The following is a 20256-nucleotide window of genomic DNA, read 5'->3' as shown; positions in this document are numbered from 1 at the left end:
AAACCTGTGTTGGATAGACTGAGTCATGAGTCATGCGAGAGAAGCAGAAACATTGAGCAAACACTTGACCCAGAATCCCAAACCTACAGTGGTAGCCGTGGTATTGCCATTCTTTGCGCTTCCTCCAGTAGTGCTTCATATAGCTGCCGGTCCTCGGCACTCATCCCCTCCTGTGTCGAAGGCGACGCTCCCAGTATGGGCTTCACGTCTGCTTTGCATACTACACCAGGAGGCGGAAGCTCGCCTGTCTGAAAATACTGACGGATCTTCTTGTGAACACATACGGACGGCGCCGCCAACGTTGAGTGCTAGACGAGTCAGATCATTCATCGCGCTTGACATGTGAGGTCACTTACGCCTTCGGAATCCTGCTGCAGAAGCACCGAGCCAGGGAAGCTTTCGGACATTTTGCGCGCACTGCAAACGATTAGCCCCGATGGCAAGTGTCCCAGGGAACAGGGAAATTACCTCCGCAAAGGAGTCACTGGGTCGAGCGTGTTGCTCACAAAGAGCAGTGGATGGGAGGTGTTGGCTGCGAATGGCCCTATAACGCTCAGCAATGAACGGTCCAAATTACAAAGACACGACTACCTGTAAGCTTCCACTTCGGCTTCACCTTCCATCCTACGCAGCTCATCAAAAGACTGGCCCAGTAATCCCCAAGCATGGCACTATCTTCCTGCAGCGACGCCCAGGAGCGCCGGAACTCTTCTTCATCAGCATCCTGCAAATACTCCGCATCGGCACAGAGGATGGCCGTGCTTGAATACGCTTCATTGTGCCCCGACACTTGACACTCAGCAGACCATGGTCCAGCTTGAAGACATTGATCGGAAGGGCATGAAGGGGAGCGCCCCCCTACTTTAAGGTCGGCAAGGGCGGCGCCACTTTGCTGAGATAGCTCGGTCGCTACCTCTGCCAGTTGAGGAAATCCGTAAAGTGGTTGATACAGAGCAATTCGCAGGATGACCTTGAGATCACTCCACGTGACGACTTCCGGACCTCGTGTAGCTGATGCGGGAACTGGTAACGAGCGATTGTAGAGAGCGTCTTCTAGTGCTAGATATGTTTCCTTGATGGCAGCCGGTCCGCCTTGAGCATAGAAAGGGCAGGCATCTGCTCCAGCCGCATTGCAGTATCGCGTAAATTGATCGAAAATGGCGTCAGCGTCTTCGACAGCGTTGGGCCCCTCACCAAAATAATACTTGTCGGCATCTACCACAGCATCAAGCACAGCTCGGTGGATACGATCGGGAAACATAGTTGCAAAGGTGGAGCCTAGAATGGTTCCGTACGACCGCCCCCAGTAAAGGAGCTTCTCCTGTCCCCGCTGCCATCGCGTTCGTGCTACTATACTCTGTCCTGGATCATAGCCATGAATATGGTCCTGTTGGCGCTGCTCCAGCAGGCCTTGTTCTGCACGCCATTCACCGTGTCGCTCGACGATTTCCAGCATATCTCTAGCCACAGGGGGCGTGTTGAGGTGTTCGCCCAAAGCCTCCTCTCCATCCTTCGGGGGAGTGGACAAGTTGGCAGAGCATCCAGTGTTGAGGGCAGTCGCGCGAGCCCAGCTATGCCAGAATGCATCCTGTGCGCTACCCAGTGCGCCTTCGGCCGCCACCTGGAGTTCCCAGTTTCGCTGCGCGAACAGATGAGGAAAGCAGCTGAATCCTGGAGTCGTGTTGTTGACACCGCGGGGATCGAACCCAATGATGTCAAAATACTTGTCCCGCGAAGCGCTTTCTGGATCGACTATACTTGGGTCGTTCTCCGAATCTACGGTCTTTTGCAGGGATTTTCCGCTCATAAGCACCTGGGCGACGCCTGAGCCACCTGGCCCACCTGGAACGCAATTAGTCAGGACGATGGTATAGACACTCCCCAACATACCTGGGTTTGTCAAAACCGCGCCGCCATATCGGGGATCTGTCACCGGAACCTTGGCTGGAAGACGAGTGATGGCGATCGCGAAGCGCCGTCCTTGCCCATCAGACCGGTGGTAGTCCATGGGCACTTCGAGACGGGCGCATTGGAACCCATCGAAGCAGTCATGATACACAAGTGATCGCGAAGGAGTTATCTTTACCGGTCAGACGCTTCTGGCGACAAATGCAAAGTCTCTCACCTGTTCCCAGCTGAACTCCGAGTGGACGATAATCCCAGTATGTGCTCCAGTATAGAGACGCGATGTCCACCACGCAAGACCTGCCAGAGTTACTACAGTGATTCCTATGCCATGGAGTACCTTTCGCCAGGCTCCATATTTTGCAGGACACACATGGGCCCGAACCGACCCGTATTCGGGGGCTTTTAAGGGATCCATGTGTTCTCAGACTAGACAATGCACGACGTCCACTTTACCAGTGTACGCATCGAGGGATAGTCAAGGGCGCCCCACGAGTTAAATGTAGATTAAGCCATGGTTGACCCAAGATACCGGGCGGGCTGACAGGTCATTCACCTGAGCTGAATGTGAAGGCCTGCAGTATCTGCATAAACACGACGACGAATTAAGAATAAGAGATTTGCAATGAACCCGAAGTGGGGGTTGGATAGCCACGGGGCTCAACTCACCAGGATAAGCCGCGCATGCCGAGATTGAGAGGGAAGATCGCGGTCGGAAAAACCAAACAGAGGCCAGATGGCGGATCAGCGCTGGTGGCCTGTGATCCCTTGCATTTTCTTAGGTTGCGTTCGGCCTTCCTCTAATTGCCTAGTAGCAAACTCTTCGGGGACTAGCATGGATCAACCCGGAGGTTATTGGCTGATGCCCTTATCACACTCCGCGTACCCAATGCAAGGTCAGCATCCATGATAGATGTGGCTATAAGCATCTGGGAACAGTGGGTCTGTCATCTCAGCAAGAGATCATCTCTTTATAGAGCGATCAAATGTCTCCGGACAGTCAATAAATTTGATGTTGGTCCCTCTGCCTCTGACGCTAAACCACGCTCCCGCAGGTATCCAGAAACTTGACTTTGGCCGAGTTGCCTGATTGACACAGCAATAATGGATGGTGTAATTTGTACTACCGTTCACATGTATGGGATAACGTTATCTAAACTTTGGGGACACATTTGTCCTTGTAGAAATTTGGTTGTTTCATCTCCATCTGGGCTCTTCGACGGATGAAACATACAGATTCCGTGGTGTTCGTTATGTGAAGAACGGACTGGCAGAGTCGCGCAACTCATCGATGCCATTCGTGTATCAGAGCGAATAGTGGACAGAAAGGCCATAGTTATCCTGTCCTCTCGTCCATCAGCGAGGGACTATGATGGCTGCCATCTTCCGCTACACGCTCCCAGCCAAGGCAGCCAGTGCAAGGGCTGACATATCCCAAGATATGTGTCCACTGTAGATTTTCCTGTTTACTCATTTGGTCGCTGGCAACTGGCGGATTATGTGACCTGGTCATGACAAATGCCAAAGTGGGTTTGGGATGCCTGCTTCCTTCAAGATGAACAGCGGAGAGTACGCTGAAGCTAATTTCAAGCTCGAGCGTCTTTCTCACCAGCAGTGGAGCCAGGCTTCTTTCTAGCGTTTCCTCTTTTGCGTCAGATACTCTCTAGTCCTAGCGATGGCGTCAATCATTCCAGAAGAGACAAGGTTATACGATCATGTACTGCTTGCCAAACAGTGCACAAACTCGAATAAGCTAGAGCCAAAGCTTCTAGGCTGATCTCCGCCTGATCTGCCCGACGTATAGTTTTTTGGTGTTGTCAAGGGACGAAGCAGGAGACAGCACGGAGTAAATGCAGCTGCAGCAACATCCCCCATACTCCTTGAGCCAAATGTTGAGACGCGTCCCGCATGCATCACGTGCGGGGAACATTCCCCCAACTCCAACTTAGTGACCGAAAAGGGAAAAGTTCCAGCCTCGGTTCTCCGCAGCCCTTCCTCAAGTTCTCAACATTCAGGCCCCTCTCCATTTGCCTTGCCACCAAATGCAGAGATGTACTCATACTGACTCACAACAAAATACTCCGATAATCGCGAGCAAGTCAGTACTGGCCTGACAGCTGCCTCTTCGCCGATCGACCAAAATGGACGTGCGTGGCAGCCGGGCTTGTCCAGTTTGGGAGGTTCATTGCCATCCCCCGCAGGATCCATTGTGACTAATGCAGCTTCTTATCAATAAGTGCCCACTGATGGTCACATTCTTCGCCCACTGCCGTTGTCGGTGCTGAATCCGACTAAATGTTTGCCCCGTTTTCGCGACCAGGTTTGGAGCATTTGGGCCTATAGTCGTCGATCTTCACCCGGATCGGCACCCTCGGGGGCTCCTCTGCGCCCTTGCTGGCCAAGGCAGGCAAATCGCACCCGCCGGGGTCATGGATTGGGATTGGCATTCCTCCTCCCCCCACCAGCCAGCCCATAGTCACGTTAGCTGATGTCTTCGTCACGGCGATCTCTTCGGCTGTCCACCAGGTCTGTCTCCCTCCATTTATCCTTCCGTCCTCCCAGTATCGGCCACAGCCAGTCAACGGTGTATCAATGCTTGTGCGTGGTCTGAGTGCCGCCATTTTGATCGCAATCCCACTCTTTCTGCTGACCGCCTGCATTTGCGAACGCCAGGGATGGAGATAAATGAGTCCGGTCTGTCGCACTAATGAGCTTGATCACTCGACACTCCATTTGATTCCACTATCTCGGTCTGTCGCCTGCATCCCGGAAAAGCATACATACCTGATGCGGCCCGCCCAACTGAATCTTGTCCTCGAGTACTCACATCTACACAATGGCTGGCTGGAGCGGAATTTTCCGCCCGTCTAGGAGACCGGAAAACGTCCCCAGTCCCTTCACCGCGGAGGATGAAAAGCACGATACAATCGATGTCACTGTTCACGAATCGAGTGCCGCATTTCCAGATGCCACTGGGGCATCAAAGATCCAAGCTGCCGAAGCCGTCAGCGGGCGCAAAGGCCGGTATCTATTGTATGCGGGGTATGTATGTCATATCTCTATTCTAGCATAAGTGCTGATCACTTCCAGACTGGCGATGATGATGGTCATTTAGTAAGTTATCATCTCTCTACAGCGACAGCACCTTCTGATCGCTGTTCGGTATCAGTGAATTAGACAACTCGACCGTGGGGACTTATCGTAACTTTGCGACATCTGACTTTGACGCTCTTGCCGAACTGGCCACCTTGAACACTGCAGCGAGCATTATTTCCGCCATCTCCAAGCCCCCAATCGCCAAGATCTCCGACGTCCTCGGACGGGGTGAAGCCTATGTATTCGCTGTCACATGCTACGTGGTTTCCTACATTCTCTGCGCCTCTTCCAAGACCTTCAGCACTTACGCAGGCGGATACGTCCTCTATTCGATCGGGCAGGCTGGCACATCCTTTTTGAATGCTACGATCGTCTCGGATCTATCATCTATGCGATGGAGAGGGTTCGCCTATAATATTCTCTACCTCCCATTTCTCGTCATTCCTTGGGTGTCCGCGTTCATTGTGCAGAGCGTCGTGGATGGCATTGGCTGGCGTTGGGGGATTGGCATGTTCGCCATACTGATGCCTTTCGGTGCCAGCTTCATTATAACCACCCTCCTCGTCTTCCAGCAGCGGGCGAAGCGGTCAGGTCTCGTACTCAATGAACAGCTTAATCTATATGGTTTCTTCTCTCGCATCGACCTAGGTGGCCTGTTCATTCTAAGCGCCGGCTTCGCTTTGGTTCTGATCCCTATTACACTGGCTGCTACCTCTGCTGGCCGTTGGAAGACCCCCTGGGTCGATGCATTGATTGCTGTGGGAGTCGTCATCCTGGCTTGCCTTTACCCATATGAGAAATACGTTGCCCGGCATCCTGTGGTGCCTGTGCGCTACTTCCGCAACCTTTCAGTTCTGCTCCCAGTGATACTGGTATGCATCGACAACATCAGTTTTGGCGCTACCCATACATATTTGTATGTGTGGTCCGAGGTGTCACATAACTTTTCGCCACGCAATGCGCAGTTCCTCTACTATACGAACGGGGTTATGCAAGCCCTCGTGGGCATGGGAACGGGCTTACTGATGTACCGCCTACGATCCTACAAGTGGATTGGCGTCGTCGGAGCGGTCGTTCGCATGGTGGGATACGGGGCCATGGTTCGCCTTCGCACAAACGAAAGCTCTGTGGCCGAGTTGTTCATCGTGCAACTGGTCCAAGGCATTGGTAGTGGCATTATCGAGACCGTCGGGATTGTTGCAGCACAGATCACGGTGTCGCATGCGGAACTCGCGCAGGTCACATCGTTGGTCCTGCTGGCCGCGTATCTGGGCAACGGGATAGGCTCTGCAATTGCCGGAGGAATATACTCGGGACAGCTGCGACAACAACTGCGGTTACATCTGGGGTCTGGTGTGAGTGAATCTACGGTTGATCGGCTGTACAACTCTATTACAGGTACTCTCCCAGCATGGGGGTCAACCGAGCGAACAGCGATTGACAGAGCTGTAAGTGATCTTCCTCGCTTTTCCAGTTCAACACTAATTTGCCGTTCAGTATTCAGATGTGATGGGGTACGTGTGCTACACGATTCGAAGCCGATATTAGACTGACATATCCAGGTCGATAACTATTGCGGCTCTGGCGTTTTCTGCCCCAATAGTAATTTTGTCGCTATTTTTGCCCAACAAAAAGCTTGGGTATGGAGGCCCAGAACTTCTAGTTTTTCTTTCATCACTGACAAGTCCCTAGGGACGGACATAATCTTGTCCAAGGCCAACAGCCTCCCGACCGCTCTAACTCCACACTGGTGGACGAGAGAAGAACGCATGGAAGAAATTTGGATGTCTATGAGACAAAAGCGTGAACGGATATGGTGGTGATATTATTATACATTATGACACTAATGTCTGGTAACTTGGGCATCTAAAGATATATGCTTTTATACAACTTCCAACAGATACCATCCTTCACCTGCCGGGAGACCCCAGCGAGCAGACAAACTCGCGCTTCGGAGTAGAGTCCAAGGCGTTCTTGACCAAATTCCACACATTTAGGTCGTAGGCTTCGCCAATATGGCCAACAGGATCCAGAGGACAAGTGTCTTGCACCCATTCATTGGTCACCCCGTCTTCATGCACAAAGGAGGTGGAGGTTGGGGTGACCAATTCGTCGGAGCGCGATGCAATGACCGTCAGATTATTTCCGGGCTGCACGATAGGCTCCCCGTCGTTCAAGCGATCAATCGCAGCTCCGTCCGGGCCGAGGTCGTCACAGGCGGCGCAGCCCACGGTATCCAGGATGTCGCCTATCAGATCGCGCGATAGGTTTCCCAAAACATATGCAATGTCATAGATCCCCGCCAGGTTCGTGCCTCTCGTGGGAGGTGCAATGGCCACCAGCTTATCCAGCATCTCCGAGATGCCATCCTCGAACTTAGGGACGTAGAGGGTTTGGAAAGCGCCTTCGGAGTGACCGACAAGATCAATCTTGTCGGCGCCCGTCTTTTCTTTCACCTCGCGGATGTACGCGGCGATTTCGGTGGCCGATTCAGCAATGGCCTTGAGGCCGCCGACCAAGGGGAACCCTTCATATGCACCGTAGGTCTTGGCGTAGGTGCAGTAGCCTTGCGCTTGTAGCCAACCTTGCAGGTAATTCAAGTCTTCGTAGTAGGTGGCGCCTAGCCCGTGTAGGAGCACAACAGGATTCGGGTGTTCGGTGCTATTGCAGGAGAAGTCGTTGATGCTGTAGCCTAAGGCGGGTAGGATGGCAGTGGATGCTAGGAGCAGCGATGATAGATGCATTTTGGCGGAAAATTGTTGATTTAGGGTTCGGAGAATTGTCCAACGGCAGGAGTAGAGTGACGGAAAACGCCATTTGGGTTGGCAGTCACCAGAAATTTATCGTGAATCCAGAGGTGGGCCTTCATTGTGCCCAGGGAGATAGGAATCGGATCTGTACCTGATCGAGAATGTGAATTCGTGAACCGCTGATCACTTTAATTAAAAGTGGACGGGATGCTTAGTCGCCATTGGCACCCAAATTGTGACTATTGGCAGCGGCTGAGACCGAGTGGATCGCTGAGTCGGCGCTGACTCGTTTAGTGTTGCTTGGGAGCTTCCCTGACCCGCTTGAGCTTCATTTCATCCCTTCCCGAACACTTGGTTCACTGCAATCATCGCAGTCACGGAGAGCAAGAGCAGTCACGGACAGCCAGATCAGTCACGGATGGCCCGTCACTGCTACACGTCACTACATCTACAACTTCACGTGGATGCAAGATATGGAGTGAAGATGGCTGGATTCAGTGACGGATGGGCTGCTCTGCAAAGGTATAAATATTTCTGTTCTCACCTCCCTCTCTTCTCTTTCTTCCTCATCCCAAACATCCCATCCCATCATCATCTCGGGCCATATCCATCGATACTATCTTCTATGCCTCAACTTACCATCGGTCTAGGGCTATAGTCGCTATTACATGGTCATTATCACGACCCACCCCATTCAGCCTCTTCTTATACACTACAAGACGACTACAGCTCACCAACACTTCATCTATATACTATATGTGAGCTTCGCGAGCACCAACAGACTCTACTAGCCCCCTACGCAAGTCCAGCTCTCAAGGCTTTATATATCCCTCAGAGTTCCACCGGCTCGTCAGGATCAAGCCTGTGTCTTATAGACAGCAAGTTGGACAAAGCCATCGTAAGCATCTCCACCTCGCACATCAAAGAAGAGAAGCCGCTTTGACCACTGTGCAAACTAACATACGTCTTGGCGGTTACCAGTGAATATTACAGATTCTACGTGAACTTGAAGGTCGAGTTGCGTGTCTGCATGTCTTCAGGCAGCAGTGGAGACTACTTAATCTTGACAGTCCCAGATAACTCGGGGCCTCTAGGAAAAGATGAAATCGACGTCATCTTCGGCATAACGTTAACTAGAATGACCTTTTGCAGTACTAGTTGCCGTCGCCAGAACGAACGACACTGGCAGCTTACTCAAGAACACACTGTTTTCGAGAACGCAAAGAATCTACGAAAGACAGACCATGGTGACATCTTTCATCCCCACCCTTACATTAAGTCTTCTCTCGTTCAAAGTTCCTCGAGTGACGAATCATCTCATGTGTCAACACAAACGACCTTACCTGTATGTCGGTACCCATGAACGGGTTGGGCGCAGCAAACGAAAGGCATACGAGTTTGTCGCAAAAGCCCACTGCGAACACCAACATTCGAAGACCGCTGTCATAAACTTATAAAAACTGCCAGGTCAAGCATTGCTTTCGGCACACCTTGGGGATTTCAAGCACATTCATTCGCTCCGGCTATACAATATATCCCCTTCGTTTCAGGACGATGCACCTAAAGTAAATGTCTTGTACGGCGAGGCATAATGGAAGCGGAGGTGAGGTGACCATTAATGGTGCCAATGTCTCTGGGACATATCAGCCTATATACATGCAGCCAAGGCCTGGATCCGGGTTTAATAAGCATGTTGACTTGATGAGGGAAACAGCCTCCTGAAATGTGATACCATCGAAGTGACACTTATAGACTCTCTTTCCCGCATCACTTCTGGGCCACACTTATAAGGAGCTCCATCTCGCCGTCCTAGAACACGACACAGCGCAAGCCTTCACCCAAGACTAACCGGCGACTTATGGAAGATTCCAATTATCTATATACTTCCCAGCAACTCTTCACTGTGATTGAAAAGGATCTTGAGACCCAGACATCACGATACAATGCAAACGCGACGTTCTGGCGCTTGCTTTAATGAGAAGACCCCTGAAACCGACCCACGGGTCAGCACTTTCACCGACGGAACCATGGGTTTCGTTCAATAATGATGGCACAGCGATCCTTTCGCATGACCGTCCGGGTTGCGGAAAGCATGTATCCTGCCCTGAAAGATTTGACATGTTCTTGCCTATGGCACCCAGTTGTAAGCAAAAAACGCAACGGGGTAGCCTTTAACCAAGCGTCATTATCAGGAACATAACGTTGCTTCTGCATTCTCAATATAAAGTTATACTCAGATTATATACTTACAGCCTGGCTTATGGGCCGCTGATGGAGAAGATTGAGGCAGCACATGAATCAAATCGTGGACTATGCTGCTGTGTTTTGAAAACCTGGGCAGCAGACTGCTGGGAAGAAAGATCTGGTCAGGTCTTGCTTCTCTTGTCCTTGGGAAGAAATCGCAAAAGGCCCTATTTACGGCACTGATCAACAAACTTCCAAAATCAGGAAGAAAGCTGAAACTGTCCAAATGGCGGCGTGGATTTGCCCTGGTGGGCAATACTTCTATATTGCTCTCCGATGCACCGTCGCTGCGGGCTTTCTTCTCCAGGGCTGCTGCCGTCTTTGGCTTCGCACAACCTTCTCCGTTTCAGCTATAACCACCTAGTCTCGGAGGAAAGCATTCAGGCGTACCGCCGCTCAAACACGGCATTATATGTCTGGTTCTAGCCCCAGAAATTGATTTGCTCTTCTCCACGCTCGATGGAAGGGGCTTCGACGGGCAGCAGAGAGTCTCAATCTGCCAAGGTGACTGCATCACCCAGATTTGAGTTCCCTTATTCATGCAGAGCTAAGCGGAAGTTCGAGGTCGCTGGGATGAATGAGAACACCATCCCTTACAAAAATGGTCTGTCGACACGATTTGGACATGCCTCTCTACATGCAGCCCTGGTTACCACATGCAGAGATATCCTAACGGAGATGGTCACTTACAATCTCATAAGTCAAATGAAGTCGAATAATGGCACGCTATGTCTGTCCTGGATTTAAGCCTTCTCAATTGACGAGAAGCTGTAGAGCCATGACGCGTGTTGAGCGGGCAGCGCCAACTCTCTGTGCCTATTGCAGTAGTCACCTGCAGAGTCGTCTAAGCATATTGGGCACATTCTCTGACATCACCTACGCTTAGGATACCTTGCGGTACCTTTTCCCAGTAGGTGCCCATGGGGTGCTTCTGCTTCTTGCCGAAGGATTTGAACGTGTTGTCTCAAGACTATCTTCTAATTATATCGCTACCAAAGTGAACTTCAGGGAGGGAATATGATGCACAAGAGACGCGTACGAATTCATCTATTTCCGCGAAACTATTGGTGGTGCGGTAGCACTGTCTCCGACCACACAAACGCTCTCCATCAGCCGGCTAACGTCAAATAAGACTCGTCACCTTTGTGCAGCTTGTCTCATGGGTAAGACTGAGCATATACGTCAACGAGAACTGCTTCGATGGCCCTATATATTGTTTCAATGTCTCACACAACTCTTCATGCTATTCTGTCGTCTCTCGTTGATCATAATACTTCGTTCTACTCCTCTTCGCCTTACCCTACCGGCTAGACTCCGGACGAAGATGACGGTCGCAACAGCTGGAATGACTACATCGTGGTCGTCGCTATGAACTACCTGATAGTCATTCGTGTATACTTGAAAATGTGCCCACAACTGCAATCACTACTATCGAAATGGGAGATTGGGGAAAAGATGAGACGCACGGATACCTCGATTACTCGGCTTTGCACCTCCCCCTACAACGGTCTCAATATTCGTTGCGTCACCTCAGCCTGACATTGGAAACGATGATTCAGGATAAGACGCAAGTGGAGGCTCCATCGTGGAAGACCGGCTCAGCGATGGCCCACTCTACAGCGGTACCGACCAAGAAATTGAAAGCTTTAACAATCCGTTTGCTTTAACATGGCGCACCCATTGAGCGAGACCGGAAGGTCCAGGCCACGTTTAATACTACCAATCAATCTCTACAGAATCATATACTCAGAGTTGGCTTCTGCTTTTCGAGGCTTTTCGATGGGTCCATGTTGGGATGCCGCCCCTCCACAAGCAAGGCGCTCTTGAACCACCAACATTGCATAAGTCTCTTGCCGAGCGCCCTTAGGTTTCTAATTCAGATTTCGATTACCCTCGTACGAGTTGGATGTTCAATAACCGAATAACTACATTCGAGGCTTCAAGCCACATTGCCCGCAAGCGCTGGAGTTACGTTGGCAGCTTCCACTTCCTGCCTACTACCCAAGAAATGAAAGACTCCGCCACGATTCCAAATTCACCGAAGCTACTAGGGCGATGAAGCTATGAGAATCCGTCGAATCTGCAGCAGCTAATGCAGTAGCCGTTACTCTGTCGTCAGTGAGGGAGGACCCAAAATCAACATCAAACGCGAAAGCTTCAATGCCGCAGTATCCAGTCCCAGTTTACGAACGCTATGACTATCGTCAAACTACAATCATTCCCGTTTGACAAGGGTTTTGGGTGTCTTTCGACCTGGGATATATCTCTTACAGGATGCATTCTCTCATGGGGAAAACGAAAGGTTTGGAAACCGAACTCCCTTCCGGCCATGCTTCTAAGGTGCACCAAGGACTATCTCACAAACCCGGTACTGCCGCTGGTCAACCTGCTCATGCAGATTGAGGCGACTCGAGCTCACTTCATGCTGCACAGCATTGGCGCTCATAGGTTTATCTCACAAATCCGGCACTGCCGTTGGTCGACCCCGCGACCAAGGTGGCTCGAGCTCAATCGACAACACAGTCCCGACTCTTTTGGACGATAACCTGGATACCAATATGTGCATTAAATGACGTCGACCTTCCGTCTCTTGATGAGGGCATGATGAAGGTCCCCGGGATCTATATATCCTCCAGCAGAGCCTGGACACGAACGACTATGCAAGCCCAGCATATATAAGGGAATGCACATACGTCGCTTCAGTCACTCCCTTAAGGTGGCTGTTGCGGATACAATAATCAGCTCATATATGAACCATCATCGAAGGAGAGTTGCGGAGCTCGAGGCCTGCGAGGAAGAATCGATGTATTCCCAACTCACTTGCATCTTGCTTCTCCACGGAATACGGTTCTCGATGGCCCAAATAGAAAGGGGTGTCGTTCTAATCTCGCCACCTCATCTCTATAGCACTATGCGCGGCGACAAATGGCCAGCTATAGGCTGTGCTCGGACAGCATCTTCTACCACCAGGGCACGTATTGTGGATGTCTCTGAAACCAGTCACCAAAAAAGGAAATCCTAGCAGTGTCTAAGAGATAGAATTACGCGGTCGGAAATAACGACTTACTGGCCTCCTCTATATTGTATACTCTATCACCAGGGACTGTACTACGATTAGCTTTGATAGCCGTAGAGCCTGTGTGCTGTCCCGCGACACAGTCAAGGAATCACTGTGCGGCTGCACATTTTACCACCAAGGCCCATGGAGCTCAGTATGACCTTGCAACTGAAGAGGCTCTTGTATCTCCCTGGCGCACGATGAAGAGATACCGCGGGAGTTTCCAATGTCCTATTTTCATGGAGGCCTACATATAGCAGGACCGAACATGCCCGGTTCCATCAGCAGTTGACTAGTCCTGCATTCATTCAAGAATCTCTACATATATAGCTGGGTACAACTTATTACCCATGCGTTCAGCAACGCCATTGTGGGATCTCTCACTGCCAGCTACTGGTTACGGCTGTGTGCGAATTGTATATTTTATCAAGGCACATCCTCAGCAGCTCCATGGGCGAAGTCCCTCTCAACTCTTTTGATAGTCGTCTCTTCTTTCGGCTATTCTACGGAGATGTTTGTCCGCTACATGGGTCGTCAACTGCAGCACTGTCGAAACAATACAGACCCTATCTACCACTTCGATAGCTTGTCTTCGTTAGTTGTGCTTAACGAAGACGATATGGACATGCCGGTTGACCATCGTCTGCTCGAAGATGCGGTGATAACACCCATGGTTCGTCCCTGCAAGCCAAAATTCGAATACCAGCACTGGGCATATGCTTGCCAGATTCATAAATTCATGGCTCATGACGAGGATGACGCACTTCATCTAACATGCCTCAGGATGGCCCTCCCAATCTCAGACTATGGAAGCCGAGAGAGCGATCACTTATAGTCTACCAACGGCAACGACAGAGCTAGCTCAGAGGTTCAGGGCGCTTTCAGTATATATACCATCACATATCGGTCGAACAAGGCAGCCGCTCTCAAGTAAAATCTGAATGGCGGTACAGCATAGCTGCAAGCAGAGTTCACAGTCCGACAGAACAAGGCATTGATCCTAGGCAGAGTGGAATAGAGTTGTGGTTTATGAAACAACCGCAGCAATTTCGCTCACAATTCTTGCTCGTTTCAGAAGTGTTGTCCCCAATGCGATGGCCGGATGATCGCGATAACAAAACCACAATGACTCCAGTCCACTCTGCCTGGTGTGTCTTGGGCTCGTAATACGAGTACCCAATTTCTTTCAAAGAAACCATTGGGGCGGGAAGCTTATCTATCGTGGCATGGCTAGCTGCCATACATACCCGGTGAGCAAGATACGAATCATCATTCTTGGTTGAAGGGAGACTCATTACCCTTCTCCTTCATGTCTTCGTCACAAGCAAGATGAGATATCGAACGAGAAAAGACATATATGAAGACTCCGAAATCTTCCGTCGGTCTTTACTGGAGGATGGTGTTAGGGACTTTGCCGACCGGGACTTCGTTATTCAGTAGGCATCTTACCGGTGGCCGAGTCAATCAGAATACTCGCGAGAGGTTCATCGCTTTCAAAACGCTTGAAAAACGGTTCATGAGGTTGCCTCTGCCGCTGTTCTACCCGGTATTGTTGCGGCGCTTGGTAGCTTTCACACTGATCATTCAACAATGCTGGAAAGGGTACAACCGATGCGAAGTCACTCTCGATATTCGGAGACGGCATTGAGACTCTGTATACAATGGCTATGTCTCTATTCAAAGGTATATTGTCCAACGCCCGTTGGTCTGGGAAGACTTGCTCTGGAACCAGTACCTCTCAAACAAAGCACTATTATCACGCTCAACGACCTTCCTAAGGTATGTGTCGTCGGTGTCTGCAAAGGTACATGGACAGGAAGACATAAGCCTCCGGGACTCAAGCTGAGGCAGTGTATCGCTCAACGCCTCAATATCTTGAAAGCCTTGCTCTGCATATTAAAAGGCAGGCAGTATACATTGGACAAAGATCGTTCTCATCATCTACTGCCTTTATTCACACTTGATATGAGTCGTCAGCGACTATAATCATGCGTGAAGCAGAAGGACATAATCCTCCGTTCATTTCATTACTACATATACGAAAAGTCCAGCCATTCTACCAGAGCAACTGCATGATGCAATCATACCAGAAAATGTCTCTTCCATGAAATCGTGAGATGCATGGGGTCCTCCAATCATGATCGATCTGGAGAAAAACTGAGCATGTGACCCAGTCAACAGCCTTGGTCGTTTGCTGGATGTTTTACACCGGCGAGATACTCATTGCATTATCTACTATCCACTGCTTCTGAACAGAGAGTATTGCCCACACGATTGAATCTTTCTTTCTAGAAACAGTCAGTTCACCGAGTACCGAGTTTACCTGCATCATTTCTATCCATATTCGGATGATGAATACCACGCTCCCTACATACAAAATACTGAACCGATGAAGTATACCGACAAAGTCACTTCATACTTCCCAGATTCCCTTGACATTGAGCAAGCGAGCAAGTGAAAATGAATACACTCTCAACACGATCGGAACCCTCTCCCTACCGTCTTTTAATCCCCCAACCCACAATGCAGACAGACATATTTAGAAATTGTTGTTGGAGTTTCCAGACAATACTACTCGGCTCAAATCCACCCAACCCTCTCTTCAGTACATCGTCTACATACATCAAAGAAAATCCCTGCTCAAGTCAAGCCTCTGTACAACCCGGACATCTGAATATAATCTCTACAAGTACGGATGATTTGACGAAGAAACGCCACGATCACATACTTCATCAGAGAAGAGTACTTACTCTTCAGTGGGTGGTCCAGACCTCTCAGAGAGTTGAGAAAAACGCCGTGTGATTGTATGGGCATGTAAAGCAAATCCATCGTATGTATGCCTGCATGCATGTCCGCATGAAATTCGAGCGGCCAAAGATGGCGAGAAAATTAAGACAATTCCCAAGGAATAGAGCATGATTCTTCTGGCCGGGGGCTGAATGTCTACGATGTATGGGATCCTGGAGCTGGCTCTGGGAGAGCAAGCAACTTGAGCTCGCAGCCAGCTGCGAAAACGGATATTATCAGCAAGCGAAGCACTACCATGAGATATACAAGAAGAGGGAGGAATGGGGATAGATGATATTCAAGTCCACGGATGATAATCATCTAAAGAATGGATGATAAGGCGGTCTGGGGTTTGCTATATTCTTCTGGAAGTGACGTGACGTGACTTGCTGGGTGATAGTGGTAGATCATACTGACCGGTCTGACATGGGGTTGGTCTCAGAGAATACGATGGCGATATGGATATTGTATCAGATGCAGCAGGGGTATGGTTATTGCTGACGAGGTGGACAGGTCCCATTGTCTGTCTCAATATTTAGAAATCTGGGTACTGTTGGCTGGCTGTGGTATTGAGTGAATTGATATTGAATACATTACATTAAGGGTTTCTAAACACTCTACCATAGTTATCACCATAGCACATCAAAGGTCCAAGTTTATACAGACTAATGTTTATTCTCTCAGCTTAGACGGACTGAACTGTGTGATAGTCTCATACATGCTTGATCGGACTTTCAATGTTTCATGCGCTGGGAAGATGCAGGGGTTTATATCATTGAAATTGGTCTGAGACACCTCGCGCTACTATAGGTTACGACCATGTTTTATCTGTAGGAAGAAATCAGACACCATCTCATTATATCCAAACTATTTTATCTATCCAGCAAACCAAGGTATCAAGGCTAGACATTGCCCTGCAATGACCCGAAATAAAAAAGTAGAGATAGAGATAGAGAACCAATAAATAAATGAATCAATCAATCATATCTATGCAAAGCCGGCTCAAATGCAACACAAGATCCCGAAATACATAATTCAACGCATCATAACACAAATCAAGTCAAAACCGCTCGGTATATATGTAAATATCAATGTCAAATCTAGAAACTGAACAGACCACTGCGACGCTTGCCGAAGGGATAGACGATCAAGGCAGACACGAACAGTCCCACGGTAATACCAATGGCAACCTGGATCATACCGAAACCCAGACTGGCAATCGACGAGTCTGAAGTGCTGTCGGTCGCTGTCGTATTTCCCGATCGCAAGTTGTCACGCACCTCGTCGGCATACTCGATACCGGCCAGCAAGGAACCACTGGATGCCAAGCCAGACGGCACCAGCACAAAAATACCCGGAAGAATGGCTGTGGCGGCATGTCCGTGCCACAGCCGACTGTACAAATTACCCAAAAGACCGATAGTGAATGCTCCGACCGTGTTGGCCACCTCGGAGTTGGAGCCCAGCTTGAGGGTGCTGAAATAGTTGGTCACGTAGCCGCAGACGGCAATGACGATCATCACAGGCACTTGCTTCCACTTGCCCTGATTGATGATGGCTAAGAAGATCACGTAGATCGGAACGAAGATGAAATGCTGGATATACTTGCTTCCCCACACATCCTCGTTTTTGCAGGTCGTGGACGAGGCCGCGTTGCCGTCAATCAGCCCATAGATGGTAGTGCCGACCGTAATGCCATAACCGAGGAACATGGAGTAGATAATGGAATAGACCATGCGGATTGAACCGGCAATCATCTGATGCGACTGCAGTTCCAGACTGCTGCACAGGACCATGAAACCCGGTAGGATCAAAGCGATCGAGGACTGAGCCAAGGCGGAGAAGCAGAACAGACGCTCATGCGTCCCATCGATGGTGGCATAAATGGAACCAAAGGCTCGCGCGAGGAACGATGTCAAAATGGCTGCCGTGACTTCAAACACGTTGGAGTACAGCACCGACCGGGGCGCCAGCACGTGTTGCATGAAGCCGACCAAGCATCCGAGGAAAAAGATAATAGGCATATCGATGGGGCGGGCGTCAAAGGCAAAAGGGCCGACGGCAACACTCGCCAATCCGTAGGTGACCACCAGGATCCACTTGTTGAACCGTGGAGGCCGCTTCATGATCAGATCAAGCTCCTGAATGGCCTCCTCCACCCCGATCATGTCGTGAACGACGTTCTTGTAGACATTGTGCGTTTCTGCCAAGCGACCCAGATCGACTCCCTGCACCACACGGACCAGCTTGACCTCGGCCGTACGTGTGGCCGGATCGTCAAAGGACATGATCATGCATCCGGGGAGGTACAAGAACTGCCCCTCGACTTCCAGAACACGAGCCGTCATCTGCATGTACTCCTCGAGACGGTGAGTGGGCGCACCATAGCGCATGAGCGCTCGGCAGAGCTGCATGATGTATCGTTGGCGGGCCAGAATCTCAGCAATGTGCACCGTCACGCGGATCTCGTCCTCGAGACGGGTCTTGCGCTTCTTCTTGCCCTTTTTCTTGTTGGGAATGTTCACCAGAGTGTCTGCCGACGCAGGCAAACTCGCCCGGCTGAGGTTCATCGATGCTTCCACCAGGGAAGCGGTGGACTGATGACTCGACTTCTTGTACCACTTGACCTTCTCTTTCTTGGGGGTAGCCGTTCCGGAGGAGAAAGTGCCCGCGGAAAAGTCTCTCCGGGGCGTTGCGGTGCCGGAGGATGCCACGGACTCGTTGTCGGATGAGTCGGTCATGGACATATTGTCCCGGTTGGCCTGCTGCTGGGCGTGTAATTTGAGCAACTGCGAGAGGATACCACCGCCGCCGCGACCACCCGGAGTTCCAGCTCCGTACCACGAGTCCGGACGACCCAGTCCATCGGGCGTCTCCTGTCCCGACTTGGCATAGGCCGACTTGGGCTTCCGGCGTTGATGCATGTTATGTTGGGTCATGCTGCGAACCAGGCGGTGGGCTTCGGCACTCGGCGGGGGAGGTGGCTCGTCATTACCGCCATGGGGAGCAAGAGGCTCCTTCTCATCGCCTCTGCGGCGGGGGGGATAGCCGCCCTCCAGATCATCGGGCAACATGGCGGCACCCAAGTCACCTACATCATCCAGCGGTCGACCGAGGCGTTCGCCCAAGAGCACGGTCTTCTGGCGAAGCAACTTGCTGGCGTTCTTCCAGCGGTCTCTGGCGGAGACGGGTTGTTGCGACTCATCTTTGTCGAGGGAGGTGTCTCGAGATTCATTGGCGGTGGGCGAGGAGCGTTTGTCTGCTTCGTTGCCTTCTCTCTCTTCCGGATCATGTTCCTGCGCATAATCGCGTTCGAAATAGTCGGCCAGATCGGTCGATTGAGCGGTCGTGGGGACGAAGGAATGCACTGAGCGCAGGGAGTATTCGGAATCCCCGCGCGGCATGGGCGGGCGTTCCGGCACCGTCTCATTGTGGTTACTGACGGAGCGAAATCGAACGCGCGCGGGTCTGGTGGTTTCATTGGGGCCGCCTTCTTCTGTTGTTGCAGCCGGAGGTTCGCCTTCAGGATGGGAGGGGGCGGATGGCTCGCCCGAATTGCGCGGGACGAGGGTTTCGTCGTTGCCGTCATTTCCGTCCCAGCTGTTCTGGCGGCCTAGAAGTTCATAGGAGGCATCGTCATGGCGAGGTGACTCCGACATTGGAACAGTCCGAGCAGCCAGCTGCGCGGACAATCAGGATAATGTCAAGCCAAGAAAGGTGTGGAGTGCAGAAAGTAAGGGGGAGGATGGTAAAGTGAGGAATGCGCAATGGATGCTAATGTAGCTGGGGGCGGAAACAAAGAAAGAAAAAAAAAAGAGCAATAAATTCGGAGAGGGTCGGCAATATAAAGCACTTCAGCGAATGAGAGAGGAAGACGGGATAAAGCGATGAATAATAGTGCAAGTGTCAAAAAGGGCGGGTAACCGTGATGGGGAGAGTGGAATGATAGATATGGAGAATGGGAATTACTCTTCCCAGTAGGAGGGAACTGGAGAATTACTCGGAATGGCAGGAGGAAAAGGCGCGACGGGAAGAAAAGGAAAAAAAAAAAAAAGAAAAAGAAAAAGAAAAAGAAAAAGGTGGATAATAGTCAAGCGTGGGTGTGGGTGGAGAGAGCAGCGTGGGAATTCCCAACGGCGTGTACAGGCAAGTCAAGTCCACGGGGAGGGGGAGCCGAACCAAAAATAAGTCTCAGTCTAGACCAACAGCACCAGCTGCGGCAGAAAATCGTAAGTCGGGAAGAGAGGAATGGATGCAATCGGAGATAAACCAAATTAAGTCCACGGCAGACATCCACAGTCGGGATTGAAAGAAAGGAACAATACTGTGTGGGAGAGGAAAAGAAGGGGGGGACCCGTCGGGATGGTGGTTTTAAGCAGAAAACCGGGACATGGACAGGACAGGACATGATGGATG

General features: G+C 50.7%; 4 protein-coding genes across 4 annotated transcripts; 1 reads left to right on the top strand and 3 right to left on the bottom strand.

The window, feature by feature from the left end:
* Positions 1-83: 83 nt before the first annotated feature.
* On the bottom strand, positions 84-2008 carry BO88DRAFT_419579 (putative proteinase; the record flags this gene model as incomplete). The annotated part of the gene is made up of 5 exons (XM_025708399.1): positions 84-308; positions 357-417; positions 469-544; positions 592-1842; positions 1891-2008. 5 exons carry the CDS (start codon positions 2006-2008, stop codon positions 84-86), a joined length of 1731 nt encoding a protein of 576 aa, XP_025558173.1.
* Positions 2009-4741: 2733 nt separating this feature from the next.
* On the top strand, positions 4742-6808 carry BO88DRAFT_419578 (putative siderochrome-iron transporter; the record flags this gene model as incomplete). Its single annotated transcript, XM_025708398.1, has 6 exons — positions 4742-4947; positions 4996-5019; positions 5075-6449; positions 6499-6515; positions 6564-6641; positions 6694-6808. The coding sequence occupies 6 exons, from the start codon at positions 4742-4744 to the stop codon at positions 6806-6808; spliced, it is 1815 nt and encodes a 604-aa protein (XP_025558172.1).
* Positions 6684-7895, bottom strand: BO88DRAFT_474618 (esterase/lipase family protein). The gene has a single exon (XM_025711834.1). The coding sequence runs from the start codon at positions 7743-7745 to the stop codon at positions 6912-6914; it is 834 nt and encodes a 277-aa protein (XP_025558171.1). The 5' UTR covers positions 7746-7895; the 3' UTR covers positions 6684-6911.
* An 8813-nt stretch (positions 7896-16708) lies between these two features.
* Positions 16709-19918, bottom strand: BO88DRAFT_408541 (threonine/serine exporter family protein). Its single transcript, XM_025707733.1, has one exon. It carries the CDS (start codon positions 19497-19499, stop codon positions 16941-16943), a length of 2559 nt encoding a protein of 852 aa, XP_025558170.1. The 5' UTR covers positions 19500-19918; the 3' UTR covers positions 16709-16940.
* Between the last annotated feature and the right edge of the window lie 338 nt (positions 19919-20256).

Source organism: Aspergillus vadensis (assembly GCF_003184925.1).
Source record: "Aspergillus vadensis CBS 113365 unplaced genomic scaffold BO88scaffold_31, whole genome shotgun sequence".
NCBI lineage: Eukaryota > Fungi > Ascomycota > Eurotiomycetes > Eurotiales > Aspergillaceae > Aspergillus > Aspergillus vadensis.
Note: the sequence above shows the minus strand (reverse complement) of the source record. Positions and strands in the feature narration are given on the sequence as shown.